Source organism: Oncorhynchus nerka, linkage group LG5, assembly GCF_034236695.1.
Source record: "Oncorhynchus nerka isolate Pitt River linkage group LG5, Oner_Uvic_2.0, whole genome shotgun sequence".
Taxonomy (NCBI): Eukaryota; Metazoa; Chordata; class Actinopteri; order Salmoniformes; family Salmonidae; genus Oncorhynchus; species Oncorhynchus nerka.
Genome location: NC_088400.1, coordinates 52,546,289 through 52,561,423, shown reverse-complemented (window position 1 = coordinate 52,561,423; position 15,135 = coordinate 52,546,289). Strand labels below are relative to the sequence as shown.

The 15,135-nt window shown below is 40.6% G+C and overlaps 1 protein-coding gene across 17 annotated transcripts in view; it reads left to right on the top strand.

The window, feature by feature from the left end:
• Positions 1-14,534, top strand: part of LOC115129612 (muscleblind-like protein 2a) — an 83,248-nt gene extending 68,714 nt beyond the window's left edge. For 8 of the 17 annotated variants that reach the window (XM_029660176.2, XM_029660173.2, XM_029660169.2 and 5 more), the window contains 2 exons: positions 640-734; positions 11,140-11,246. In XM_029660176.2, the coding sequence (XP_029516036.1) occupies positions 640-734; positions 11,140-11,154 (110 nt within the window). In that variant the 3' untranslated portion in view covers positions 11,155-11,246. Of the gene's footprint in view, positions 1-639; positions 735-11,139 lie in introns of those variants that run through there. The other 9 variants (XM_029660171.2, XM_029660164.2, XM_029660170.2 and 6 more) reach the window with 4 other exon arrangements.
• Positions 14,535-15,135: the final 601 nt, after the last annotated feature.

Below are 15,135 nucleotides of genomic sequence, written 5' to 3'. Positions count from 1 at the left end.
TACTGAAAAGTGCCACAAAGTAATGCGAAGTCCTTACATGTTAATTTGAACTCACCTGTAAGAGATGATTCTCAATTAGGATGTAATATATTTTGTTACTTAGCTACTTACTGTCCTCTACCCTAATTATGAAATGTGAAGTGTTATTCTTAACATTATCAGTATTACTAGTATAAAAAAAATGTCATTCCAAATGAATTGTTTGTTGAAAAGTAGATATTGTGCTTTTTACTGTGCTGTGTTGATCCCAGAGAAAAATAGATAGAGGTTGAACACAATTGGTAGAAAAGCTTTCGATCTTGATGGGGCTCTAATTGTTTTCTAGTTCATCTAAATCTTATAATACCACTCATCATATCTCACTCAGTCTTCTAGGAATAACTGATTGTGGGTCCAAATTTCCTTACTTGTGATTGTAATTCAGCTTTTTCTCCTCTTTTTTTTTCTCCCATGCTTTCTCTCGCTTTTGCATTGTGATGCGCACACCTTCCGCTGGGCTAACCTAATGATGGCTCGACCCTCTGTAATATGCATCATGCCCAAAAACAACAACCAAACAATCAACACCCGTTGCCATTGTTATCACACTGCCTACCTGTTCATTGCTTCCATGTCCCCCCCCCCCCCTTCCTGAAAAAGTACCCATGATGTACAGTGCTACGCCTGCTACTATCTCTGCAACAACAACTCCTGTCACAAGTGTCCCCTACGCAGCAGCAGCGCCAGCCAATCAGGTTTGCTCATTTTAAAGCTTTTTCATCCAGTCCCAGAGCTCTAAATAAGTGCTTGATGACCATAGAGCTCATCTTCTATAATTTCAATTGAACTAGTCAATTTCTTTGTGTGCCCTCTATCCAACTCTATGGCTGAGCCCAACCTCCACGTCCTTCAATTAAATTCAAATTGTATTTTCCCAACTCATTCATGCTCTAGTCTGCTACTGTGGTATTTCAATGTCTGCCACAGGTGTCAGAATGTGATGACTATTATTTCAGAAGACATACTTGTACAAACGTACAGTAATGTTTAGTAATTTATTGGGCATGTTTCACAATGACCTAGTGAAGCACTTATTCAGAGCTCTCACATTTGCAAATAATAGTTGTTGTCTTGTGTTTCATTAGATGCTAGGTTTTGTTTTGCATGTATGTTGTTTTTCATCCACTTTACGTGGTCGAGTTTCCATCTTCACTTGCGTTAGAAACATACATCACTTGTGTGTTTCGTGACACGCACGCACATACACTTTCTTTCCACCTACAAAAACCTAGCCTCTCCATCCACCATGTTGGCTCCTGTCAGCAAACACAGCTTTCACTCTCTGACTTCCTCTTCTGCTTGGCGGTGATGGGTGAGGACAAAAGCCTTGAGGAAACTGTCGATCCAGGGTGGACATGTCTGCTATATTAGTGTTACAAGAGACAGGAAGGACGTCTCCGGAAAGGCCTAAAATTGCTCCAGATAAGCACAGTTACTAGTTAGACGCATGGCTCTGTGTCAGCAGGGGCCGGGAAGGTGCAGTTTGGTGCGGAAGTCAGGTGACGCGCGTGCACACACACACACACACACACACACACACACACACACACACACACACACACACACACACACACACACACACACACACACACACACACACACACACACACTACTCCTTTTAAACCTGACAATTACAGCGCACTGCCAGGTGGAGCGCCCTCAGCAAACCAAGCAGTCCTCCCATCAACCCCACTTAGAAAGGCCTTGAGTGTTGGCCACGTTACAGGCTTGATGACGTCGATCCATGATCATCAAGACTTCCGGTTGTGGGTGAATCATCATTATTTCACACTGTTCCCTCGAATTGGTTTATATTGAGAGAAAGTGATGGTTGGTTTTCTGTTAGTTTTCACATCATTACACATTCAATCCCAGGCTTTATTTAGTCAAAAAATGGACCAGAAAATGCACTCTTACACATCAGAAAGTATTTATACTCCTTGACTTATTCCACATTTTGTTGTTACAGCCTGAATTCAAAATGGATGAAAATTTATTTTTATTTATTTTTGTATGACCAACCACACTAGTATTATTACTAGCACATTACCTATTATTGCTACCTGTAATGTTTTATTATTGTAGGCCTACTATTACGCATATGTCTCTATACCCTTTTCCTCAAAACTCAGTCCCACTTGCTATTGATCATTCATGACTAGCAATTTCCTTGATATTGTTCTATTTTTGGACCATGACCAGGGAGAAAAGCTTTTTAATGATTACCTTCGAAACACACACCCATCGCCATTTTGTAGCCTCTCCCTATCGCGCGTCCCAAATGTCACTCTATTCCCTACAGTGCACATAAAGTCGTATGAGCCCTGATCAGTGATGTAGTGCGCTATATAGGGAATAGGGTGCCGTTTCGGACGCATCCCTAACATCACACCACCCTCAGAGTAGCACACCTGGTGAGGCAGCTGAAGATGAGACTGCGAGGTGCGCGTCGGGGAGGACACGTGGCACACACAAACACACACAGCCTCCCACTCTCAGATGGTGTTGCTTTGTCCAGTGTGTCTGAGTAGAAGAGAGAGTGGCAGGGAGAAACTGAGGGAGGGACCACTTTTGATGTTCCAATGTGGATCTCGTCATCATCACTGACTTATCATCGCAGTGAGCTAGTGAAACACATGGCTCTAGTCATAATGCATGGACACTAGCTAACAGCTGCGGGCTGTGACTGTGTATATGTCTTACAGGAGCTGTAGAGACAGCCATAGCCTTCCCCTCACACGCCCTCTCTCTGTCTGCATCCTGGGTCCGTCCCTTGGGCTTTGGTCAAAAGTATTGCACTATACAGGGAAGAGGGTTCAATATGGGGGACAAACCTGAATCTCATACCTACCCCTAACCCCTATGCACTTGTGTAGATCTAAGCGGAGTGGATAGGTGTAAGCAATGTATAGAGATTCAGGGTATATACCTTCAGTCCAGACACAACCCAGCTACAGTATTTCATGAGTTGTCTATCTATAATATATCATATACATTGTGTTTTCACAGTAAAAAATGTAATGGTTTGGAGTAACGTGTTTGACATAGGTGAAGTGGACCCTCTTTTAAAGGCCCAGTGTAGTCAAAAATGTGATTTTTATAGTGTTTTATATATATTTCCGCACTATGAGTTTGGAATAATACTGTGAAATTGCGAAGATGATGATCATGCCCTTTTAACTGAAATTTCCGCCAGTTTTGGTCGGATGGAGTTTTGGCCTGGTAACATCACCAGGCGGTAAATGTGTTAATAGACCAATAAGAAAGAGTTAAAAAAAAAAAACTTAACTGACCCTATTCTCCTCCTGCTGGCTTTCGCAGATTCTGCCATTACTCTCCTGAAGTTGCCGGTAATGGGCTACACTGACCTTTTTTTCATGTGGAATGCCAATTTATCTTAACATTTCTACCATTCTGCTTGCCAGTTATGGTTTTCATATGCACATTTTCGTGAAACAGTCACTGTCAAAGTCATTGTCTTGTGGTTAATCAAAATTCTATCCAAATCTAAATGAAAATGATAAACTGAAAGTAACTTCTATTGCCATTGCCAACGATGTAAAAATAGCCTACATAAAGCCAACAAATAAAACCATTGCAGACTGCAGGTACAAAATATCCTGATTTAAAAAATAAATAAAAAAAAAAATCCTATAAATCACATTGGCTACAGATGGCTTGACTGCAACTAACTTGAAACATTGTATCAACTATTAACTTGGTTCAGGCTGAAGCTTGCACTAGCTAACTTGAAACATTGTATAAAATATTCTGGGCCCTCAGTTTCCCACGCTAGTGAGCACGGGACAGACACAGTTGTAGGCTATTTGCGCAAGGGATAAGAAGCAGTGCTTGACTTGGGCAGGAGCTCACTGGGGCTGAGTACCGACACCTCACATTTTCTACTGCTTGAGCTCCTGTTCCTCTTATAGAACATTAGCTAAAAGGTATTGTGGATCTCCTAAATATAAACAGTACCAGCACACAAAATGAGTACCGGAACATATTTCAGTCGAACTCCAGCACTGATAAGAAGTAATCAGGTAGACCTATTTTATTACGTTTCCACTGAATCAGAGCATGCAATTTTTCCCTTTCATGCTGAGTGATTATCGAAAAGGTAGGGAGCTGGGAAGATTTTTCAAATACATTGAGGAACAATTAATTCTCAATGGATGTAAAAACATATTTTGTTTGCTTGCTGTTTGAGCTCAAGAACACGTTACTTTGAGAAGCTCTACTGGTCATTAGTGGTGGTGTGTTAAGCCAATCAGAAATACTATCAGATCCCCAAATGGGCACATGTATATGACTACATTTGCGTGCAGGCCAGGTATTCTTTAGGCCAACTTCTATGTGTGCGCGTCCTTACTCTCAACATTGACAAGAGCGGTCCAAACAAAAGACAATAATGGAATGAAATTAAACAGAACTTGTTTCTGACAAGTGTATAATAGGTTGTGTCCACTCGGACAATGATAACGAGAAGACTGGAATAATGATATTGAATGCATTAACAGAAATTACCATAACAAAGTAACAAACATTGTAGAATAGAAATTATAGGAATTAACGGTAAATGTACTACTGGTGATATACAGTACCAGTCAAGTTTGGACACACCTACTCATTCAAGGGTTTTTATTTATTTGTACTATTTTCTACATTGTAGAATAATAGTGAAGACATTAAAACTATATAAATAATACATATGGAATCATGTAGTAACCCAAAAAATTGTTAAACAAAATCAAACCTTTGCACACTCTTGGCATTCTCTCAACCAGCTTTACCTGGAATGCTTTTCCAACAGTTTTGAAGGAGTTCCCACAAATGCTGAGCACTTGTTGGCTGCTTTTTCTTCACACTGCGGGCCAACTCATCCCAAACAATCTCAATTGGGTTGAGGTTGGGTGATTGTAGAGTCCAGGTCATCTGATGCAGCATTCCATCACTCTCCTTCTTGGTCAAATAGCCCATACACAGCCTGGAGGTGTGTTGGGTTATTGTCCTGTTGAAAAACAAATTATGTGAAAATGGCATATCGCTGCAGAATGCTGTGGGAGCCATGCTGGTTAACTGTGCCTTGAATTCTAAGTAAATCACTGACAGTGTCACCAGCAAAGCACCCACATACCATCACACCTACTCCATGCTTCACGGTGGGAACCACACATGAAAAAAATAATCCATTCACCTACTCTGCGTTTCACAAAGACACGGTGGTTGGAACCAAAAATCTCAAATTTGGACTTACCAGACCAAAGGACAGATTTCCACCGGTCTAATGTCCATTCCTCGAGTTTCTTGGCCCAAGCAAGTCATTTCTTCTTATTGCTGTCCTTTAGTAGCGGTTTCTTTGCAGCAATTCGACCATGAAGGCCTGATTCACACAGTCTCCTCTGAACAGTTGAGATTAATGATGCACCGATATGACATATTTGGTCGATACCGATATCCGATATTTTCCTTGCCAAAAACAAACGATACCGGTAAGCAATATTTAAAATTTTAGCGGCCTTTTAAACATTCTAGTACAGTTAGATAGTTAACACACACCCACATGAACGCAGTGGTCTAAGGCACTGCATCTCAGTGCAAGAGGTGTCACTACAGTCCCTGGTTCAAATTCAGGCTGTATCACATCCAGCTGTGATTGGGGTTAGGGTTATTGTAAATAAGAATTTGTTCTTAACTGACTTGCCTAGTTAAATAAAAGTTACACACACACACCACACTGACCAACAAGTTATTTTGTTGGCATTTACGTATGTCCCCATTACCAGTAAAACATCATCAAAACCTGTTTCTTTCACTTACTTGCTGTGCTGTTTTGTTGTTCAATTGTTTAGTCATTTCATTCTCAACCACGATTTCTATGGAACGCCGTTTGGGTCTTTGCGTGTCAAAAAAGATACGTCAAATAACACTATTTGAATAACACGACAATCTGTTTCAGCATCTATAGTTAGCTAGCTAACTATATAGTTAGGTGTCATCTAAAACGTGTCAAATAACACAACATAATCTGTTTCAGTAGCTATAGTTAGTTAGCTAGCTAACTATATAGCTAGGTGTCATCTAAAAATAACCCTAATTTATAAGACAGTTCGTATTTGATTAATGGTGGTCGGACCCATCTATGTGAAACTAGCCACAATAAGGATTAGCCACAATAGTGGATTTTGCCGGTTAGCCTTCAAAATAAAAGTATGGCATAGTTCTACTATTTGTATTCATTTTCATCACTGTCAATGACATACTTTTATTAAGGAAAACTGCAAATTCCACTATTGTGTCTAATCCTTATTGTGGCTGGCTTCACATCAGTAGCTGGCTAGCTATTTATTTTATCAACTGAAGTTCAATTTCAATAGGTGAAAAACAAGTGGCAACCTAGCTAATAGTCACAAGGGTTCCTAAATTATTGCTAAGAATAATGAAAATGACTGCAGTTTCTACTGGTCATTGTTTTCAGGCTGCTTGTATTGGTGCTAGCTAGTTATCAAGCTAAAGATAGCTACCCCAAAAGTTGCGGTCGAACAAATTATGCTTTATTTCCAACGAGGCATTGTAAACACATCGTTTGTGGCCGGTGATTGTCAAGGGCAATGAATACCATTATCTTGGCTTTAATGGATTTTGCCCTTTTGAGTTGTCTCGCTGAAATGTTTAAACTCTTTCAAATGACTGTTCAACTTGTTGACTGCTCGATCCACACAGCAGACATTGTGGGCTAGGTTAGGAATGATGTGTTGCACGTGTAGAGCAAAATTTGACGTGGCGTTATTACGTCATGTAAATACATTATATGCTGTGCACGGTAGCTTTGACATGGATTTTTAACATCGGTGTTAAATTATACATCGGGCCAATACTGATGTTGCCATTTTTAGCCGATTCCGATATGTTCACCGATATATCGTGCATCCCTAGTTGAGATGTGTCTGTTACTTGAACTCTGTGAAGCATTTTTTTTTCAGTTTTGTTGGCATTTACGTATGACCCATATCGCTTGAAGGTTTTTGCAACTGCACATTCAAAGTTCTTGAAATGTTCCGCGTTGACTGACCTTCATGTCTTAAACTATTGATGGACTGTCATTTTTCTTTGCTTATTAGTTGTTTTTGCCATAAAATGAACTTGGCAGGGATGCAAACCTTTCGGCGAAATTCGCCGTTTTGAATCCAAAATAGGTGACCTACGTGATTCGTATGCAAACTGCTTGCTTTCACATTAACCACTTTTTATTTTACAAAGTGACTGATCATGTGGATCATATTCTTTGTTGTTTAATTAGTTTAAAAAAACTGTGGGGGGGGGGGGAGAATATTCATACAGGACACTGGATAAGACATGAGAAATACTCCAGACATAATAAACTGTCCCTAGTCCCCTGACACACAAACTATTGAAGCATAAATACTTGGAGGCTGAGACAGGATGGGTCGGGAGACACATCGATGCCCCCGGACAGGGCCAAACAGGCAGAATATAACCCAACCCACTTTGCTAAGGCACAGCCCCCACCACTAGAGGGATATCTTCAACCACTAACCTACTACCCAGAGACAAGGCCGAGTATAGCCCACGAAGACCTCCCCCACGGCACAAACCCAAGGGGGCGCCAACCCGGACAGGAAGATCACGTTAGTGACTCAACCCACTCAAGTGACGCACCCCTCCTAGGGACGGCATGGAAGAGCACCAGTAAGCCAGTGACTCAGCCCCCGTAATAGGGTTAGAGGCAGAGAATCCCAGTGGAGCGAGGGTTTCCGGACAGGCAGAGACAGCAAGGGCGGTTCGTTGCTCCAGTTCCTTTCCGGTCACCCTCACACCCCTTTTCCAGACTACAGTCAATCATAGGACCTACTGAAGAGATGAGTCTTCAATAAAGACTTAAAGGTTGAGAATGAGTCTGCGTCTCTCACATGGATAGGCAGACCATTCCATAAAAATGGAGCTCAATAGGAGAAAGCCCTGTCTCCAGCTGTTTGCTTAGAAGTTCTAGGGACAGTAAGGAGGCCTGCGTTTTGTGACCATAGCGTACTTGTAGGTATGTCCGGCAGGACTAAATTGGAAAGATAGGTAGGAGCAAGCCCATGTAATGCTTTGTAGGTTAGCAGCAAAACCTTGAAATCAGCCTTAGCCTTGACAGGAAGCCAGTGTAGAGAGGCTAGCACTGGAGTAATTTGATCACATTTTTGGTTCTAGTCAAGATTCTAGCAGCTGTGTTTAGCACCAACTGAAGTTTTTAGGTCTTTATCCGGGTAGCTGGAAAGTAGAGCATTGCAGTAGTCTAATCTAGAAGTGACAAAAGCATGGATAGATTTTTCTGCATCATTTTTGGTTTCTGACTTGGTCTTTTACCAAATATACCACCCCTACCTAACTGATTGGCTCAAACGCATTAAGAAGGAAAGAAATTCCACAGATTAACTTTTACCAAGGCACACCTTGTTTATTGAAATGCATTCCAGGTGACTACCTCATGAAGCTGGTTGAGAAGAATGCCAAGAGTGTGCAAAGCTGTCAAGGCAAAGGGTGGCTATTTGAAGAATCTCAAATATAAAATATATTTTGATTTTGTTTAACACTTTTTTTGGTTACTACATGATTCCATGTGTGCTATTTCATAGTTTTGATGTCTTCACTATTGTTGTACAATGAGTAGGTGTTTTAAATATTTTGACCGGTAGTGTATATTTGTTACTGCTCGACTAAAACGATCTCGGTCGACCAACAGCCTAACTACCAAACAATCGACAGGTCGACTAATTGGCATCAGCCCCACAAGACAATAGTCTTGATCATAAGTACCTGCAGGTCAAGCCTCTCACTGCCCTGACACGGATGTGGGGACGCCCTCTTCTGGCTGAATTGGGAAATACACCGAGATACACGAGTGGTGGTTTTGTCACATTGGTTAGAAAAAGTAATTAGAGTAAACATTGGTTCACATATCTGCAGGATGATTGTACAATGTCCCCTTTGGGGCTGCTGTCTGCAGTAAGGATTTATGTAAAGTTCCATCAGAAGCACAAAAAAAAACGGTGCAATCAGTGTCACACACATTTTATTCCAACAACATCATCTGATGTTTGCTTTTATTTTATTGTGGGTCAGGCATCCACCCCTGACCTGTCATTTCCCTTTTTCTGTCCATCATGGCCCATTCACTCACTTCACCCATCATGGCCCATTCACTCAAATGACTGATTATCTGATTTGCTGTTGTTACTGCTGTCCTCCGTGACGTCTGTGTATTCCATTTCCAAGCATGCAAGCATCTCCACCCTTGAACACTTATGATCATTTTTCACACGTTCATTACACATGTTCAGTGTGCATGTACAGGTGATTAGAACGCTTGTTATGGTCATTTAGGCAGTTTGCCAGTTAACTGCCAGTGTGTGAAGTGACCTTTTGCCTTTGCTAGCATTGGCCTGTAACGCATGGAAATAAAATGCCTAAAAGGGGGAAAAATCATTATATTTCAATGCTGTAGCTGGTACAACACATCATGGTGGTCCTCTATGCATCAGCCAGCTCATCTACTGTATCTGTCTGCTTTCTGAGGCCTTTCACTGCCATGATAAGCCAATAATTTGCTTTCTGTGGCCCTGTCCAAAAATGACCCCTAGACCCTACCACCTAAACAGTTGACCTATTTTGTATATTTGAAAGAATTGGATAGGTGTAGCTCAACCTTTTCCTCTTATATTACTTACACTCATCTAGTATTCTTGGATCTACGCAAGTGCCTGGGTGGGGGGTGGAGGCAAGGGGTTTGGAGAGGGCCTCTGTCTGGGTAACCAGCAGTAAGTAACTAGGAGCCAACGGGACAATCACACAACATCAATATAACATTCAGCTTCTTTTTTTTTCCTCAAGTCAAATGACTCTACTCGTGTCATTAAAATGACTTGTTATGAGCTTGCAGGATCGACATTGCATACACACACACACACTATATATACAAAGTATGTGCACACCCCTTCAAATTAGTGGATTTGGCTATTTCCGCCACACCCGTTGCTGACAAGTGTATAAAATCAAGCACACCGCCATGTAATCTCCATAGATAAACATTGGCATTAGAATGGCCTTACTGAAGAGCTCAGTGACTTTTCATAGGATGCCACCTTTCCAACAAGTAAGTTTGTCAAATTTCTGCTCTGTTAGAGTTGCCCTGATCAACTGGAAGTGCTGTTATTGTGAAGTGGAACGTCTTGGAGCCACAACGGCTCAGCCGTGAAGTGGTAGGCTATTCAAGCTCACAGAACCGAGTGCTACCTGCCAAATGCATAGTGCCAACTGTAAAGTTTGGTGGAGGAGGAATAATGGTCTGGGGCAGTTTTCATGGTTCGGGCTAGGCCCCTTAGTTCCAGTGAAGGGAGATCTTAAAGCTACAACACCATGAAATTCTAGACGATTCTGTGCTTCCAACTTTGTGGCAACAGTTTGGGGAAGGCCCTTTCCTGTTTCAGCATGACAATGCCCCCGTGCACGAAGCGAGGTCCATACAGAAATGGTTTGTCGAGATCAGTGTGACCTCAACCCCAACAAACACCTTTGGGATGTTAAAGGTGTTCGATGGAACGCGGACTGCAAGCCAGGCCTAATCGCCCAACATCCGTGCCCGACCTCCACTAATGCTCTTGTGGCTGGATGCTGCGGGGACTTGCTTCCAATGTTCCAACATCTATTGGAAAGCCTTCCCAGAAGAGTGGGGGCTGTTGTAGCAGCAATTGGGGGGACCAACTCCATATTAATGCCCATGATTTTGGAATGAGATGTTCGACTAGCAGGTGTCCACTTACTTTGTCATGTAGTGTATGTTAGGGATTGGCTTTTTAGCCACCCTATGAAGACAATCTGTCTTTTGCTCAATCTTTCCTGGATTCCTTGCATCCTCTCTACTCGCATTGGAGAAAGTCAGAGGAAACTTGGTTCTTCTCCAATATGGTTGAGAAGAAGGTGAGGGGATCAGATGTGAGGAATCACGGAAAGATTAAATGAGATTGAGCCTATCAGTTGAAAAGGTTTAGGCAATGAACTGATGTTTTTGTTCTCCATTTTTCTTCACCTCTCCCACAGATCATCCTGAAGTAACTGTCAGGAAGGAAATGGAGTGTCAAGAAGCTGCACTACAAAGCCCAAAACAGCCCTTTTTCTGTACATACTACCTTCCCCTTCAACAACCTGCATGCTAAGAGTGTAATACTACCAATTAACCATAAGACTTGAGTGCTGGTGTAAGATGATGCACACAACAAAAATATGTAAATGTATTGCTAGGAAACTATTGCCATGAAAATTATGACAAAAAAGAATATGTACTGAACTACATACACTTAGTGGAGAGATGGCGATGAGTTCATTTTAACGATTGTTTCTCTGTTAAAGTAATATGGGTCCTTTTTTATATTTTGTTTTCAAAACAGAACCTCGATCTGCACAAATGTTCACCCTTTGAAAACACCTTATTTGCACTATAAGAGAACTAGTGCTTATTGTCAAAAGTGCTTCATTGTTTTAAACAGGAGAGTCACAGAGAAGCCCCTGGTTGCAACTGGCGCCCCAGATCAAGCTAGAAGGGATTGTTTTACTTTTTGTTTGTTCTAATTATTTTTAAAAGACAAATGTTAGGGAAGACGACATGCTTACTCAATGACTGTCCTCTTAATGATGGTTTGAACGCGTTCCCCCACCCCATCACCACCACCCCTTTAAAATGGTGTGGTATGCACTCCATATGAACCATTTGCCAACATTTAATCTCTGGAAAACCAACGGCTTGCCAAACGAAAGTCATCGCGACTGACAGACTAACGGACAGAAGCGATCGGAGTCGATCTGCAAGGGAACAGACGTGGAACAGCTTCGTGGCCAAAACGTGCAGTCGGGCCTCGTTTTTGTGCACGTCTGGAAAAAAACCTAGAATTTCGATTTCTTCTCCTTCGTTAAATTTCAATTTTACATTTGGATGGGTGCTGATATTTGGGTTGTGTGTGTGTGTGAGGTTGGGTGGGAGCCTCAGAGGGGTCGGTGTTGGGGAGAGTTATACTGGGCATCAGGGAGTGCTACTAGCCTATATGGCCCCGGTTTGTGTGCCAAGGGCTTAACAAAAGCTTGCGGGTGGCCGAAAGCATACGGCGGGAGAGAGCCTCAGCCTAATGGGCCAAGCCATGGATTCTGCCAGCAGACTGGAACAGACCGACTCGACTGTAAGTCCACCAGAGGCCCCAAAGTCAAGACCACAGGGACGAGGCCTTTTGGGGAGTGGGGCTAGAAGGAGGGATAAGGGTGAGATCGGCGAGGGGTGAAACAAGTGCTACGACTCAAAAAGGTGCATTCAAAGATGCTAGTCATCGTCGTGAGATGACGTGAAGTTATTGACTGGAGGGCTATCTGTGACTGTCAGTCGTCACCCTGCTATCACAGAGAATCCTGTTTCTATTTGAGAAAAACTGTAGAAGTGCCTAAAAATCCTTTAACTTTAAAACAACAAGCATCTGGAGAAACATACTTTGTCAAAGAAAAAAATAAGAATATATTAAAGGATGGTTCAAGCAAAGTTCCCAATAGTATGTTGACCTATTTAGAGAAAAGACTATTCACTTTTCATGCAGATGCCATGGTTAAAGCAGTACCCTAGTGTTATTGTAAACATATATTTAACACAACAAAAAATAACTTTCTGAATAGAAAATATATATAAACTAACCAAGATAGCTTGGTAGAATGTTTGTTAAACATTTCATGATGTAATATTTTGTTCTTACCATAGGTTTTTAGTAGTTTACATTGAAAAAAGTGATTGAGAATACAGGAAATTGTGACTTATGTGTAATGTATGTAATGTGTTTCTTACTTGGAGAGTTTATAATCATGGTTGTAGCAGCAATGTATTCACATTTATTTCAATTTGTTTTATGATGTTAAGCATCAAAATAAGTGTGTCACCAGAACAGTCTGTTATTTTATGCCATGCTATAGTTAATTGTGTACTTAGCATTGTTTTAAACCAACCTCCACGTTATTACCTAATGGTTTATGAGATGTGTATTTCGACTCTAAATCACATTTCTCGACACTACACAACCAATTATGTTCCTTGTGTTCAACAAAAAGGATCAGAATCATGACATATTTTCATGGCGCTTGATCAACAGACAATCCACAACGAGACACCTTTGGTTCAAAATTAAGGCACTGGTCTTAGTATTTTGTTTTTTGTTTATTTTTGTTCACTTTCACTGAGATTTTCTTCTAAAAGGTTACAGTTTTAATGTAATTTTTGGTGGAAGGCGAACGAAGGTATTTTTTGGTAACTTATCGTATTTTAATGTTTTGTCAAATGAGTCAGAATGATGTAACCTATTCTATTTTGAAATGAATGTAATTTATTGCGCTGTGCATACCTACAAGGTCGTGTCTCTTTGGTCAGCCAATGAGATGCAGATCAGAAGCAAGGGGGTGGAGTCTTAAAAAGCCACCAATAGAAAGCTACTGGATCTCCCTTGTCTTGTCATCAACACAGTTCATCGCATTACAGTAATGAACAAGGCTTTAGAATTGCTTATTGTTCAACAAAAAAAAAGAAAATAAGAATGTTAATTGTATAGGTGAAATTTTACCAAAAAAAAGATTTAAATATGTACTTTTCACTCTAGTATTTCATAATATTAAGTTGTTGCAGTGGCAACAAAGTTGCAATTACTAAAGTTCTGTATTTTTGTAAATTATGTAATCATTAAGTTGACTTTTTTTTCTAGAACACTGCACACATCACTAGATTGTAAAGCAGATTTCAACATTTCTTATTTGTCGTGATTATGACAATTTTCCTTAGCAGCCTCTGTAAAGGTGTAACTTTAACACTTAAGATGTAATAGACAAAGTTACCAATGTTATTTAGGATGAAATTATAACAAATGATCTATTAATTGAATAGTTAAGATGTACAACTTTTCCCCTGAGAAAGGACCACTGGTTTCATGCACACCAATGGAAAAATATTTATGAATGTAGTTTGTTAAATTGTTTATCATCAGTTAAGGATTGCACTTCTTCCGGTAAAGTAAAACATTTCATTATTACCGATGCCATACCTTGTGAAATTTGCAAAGTTACTATACACCAGTAATTCTGTATAATAGTCACTACCTGTTTGTATCAGAGAAATAACCTTTGAGCATCTTGCATGGAAAAAAGTTTTTATTAATAAACAATAATTTACTGAATGTTTCTAGTTATACCGAAAAACACAAGATAGTCTGCACATGAGAAAAAAATCCAAGTTGTTCTTGGATTGAAATTAAATGTGTTGACATTGACTGACGGTAAGAGAAAAATATAGCACTTGGGTCAGCTGAGCAGACAGCTTATCCAAACACTTTGCCTTATCGTTAGTCCATCGTGCTTAAGGTTTTATGTTCCAGAGCTGTTAAAAATAAAAATGTAAAGGCTATAAACTAGTCTCTACTGAAGACTTTTGCGTTTTATATATATATATATATACACACCACACACACTAAAAGTTTGAGGTAACTTAGAAATGTCCTTGTTTTTTAAATAAAAAAAAGTGGGAGGCCCCGGTGTACAACTGAGAAAGAGGACAAGTACATTCGTGTCTAGTTTGAAAAACCGACGCCTCACAAGTCCTCAACTGGCAGCTTCATTAAATAGAACCCACAAAACACCAGTCTCAACGTCAACAGTTTTAAAGGCGACTCTGGGATGCTGGCCTTCTAGGCAGAGTTCCTCTGTCCAGTGTCTGTGTTCTTTTACCCACCTTAATCTTTTCTTTTTATTGGCCAGTCTGAGATATGTCTTTTTCTTTGCAACTCTGCCTGGAAGGCCAGCATCCCGGAGTTGCCTCTTCACTGTTGACGGTAAGACTGGGGTTTCTTGGCAATTTCTCACATGTAATAGCCTTCATTTCTCAGAACAGGAATAGACTGACGAGTTTCAGAAGAAGGTCTTTGTTTCTGGCAATTTTGAGCCTGTAATCGAACCCACAAATGCTGATGCTACAGATACTCAACAAGTCTAAAGAAGGCCAGTTGTAATTGCTTCTTTAATCAGAAC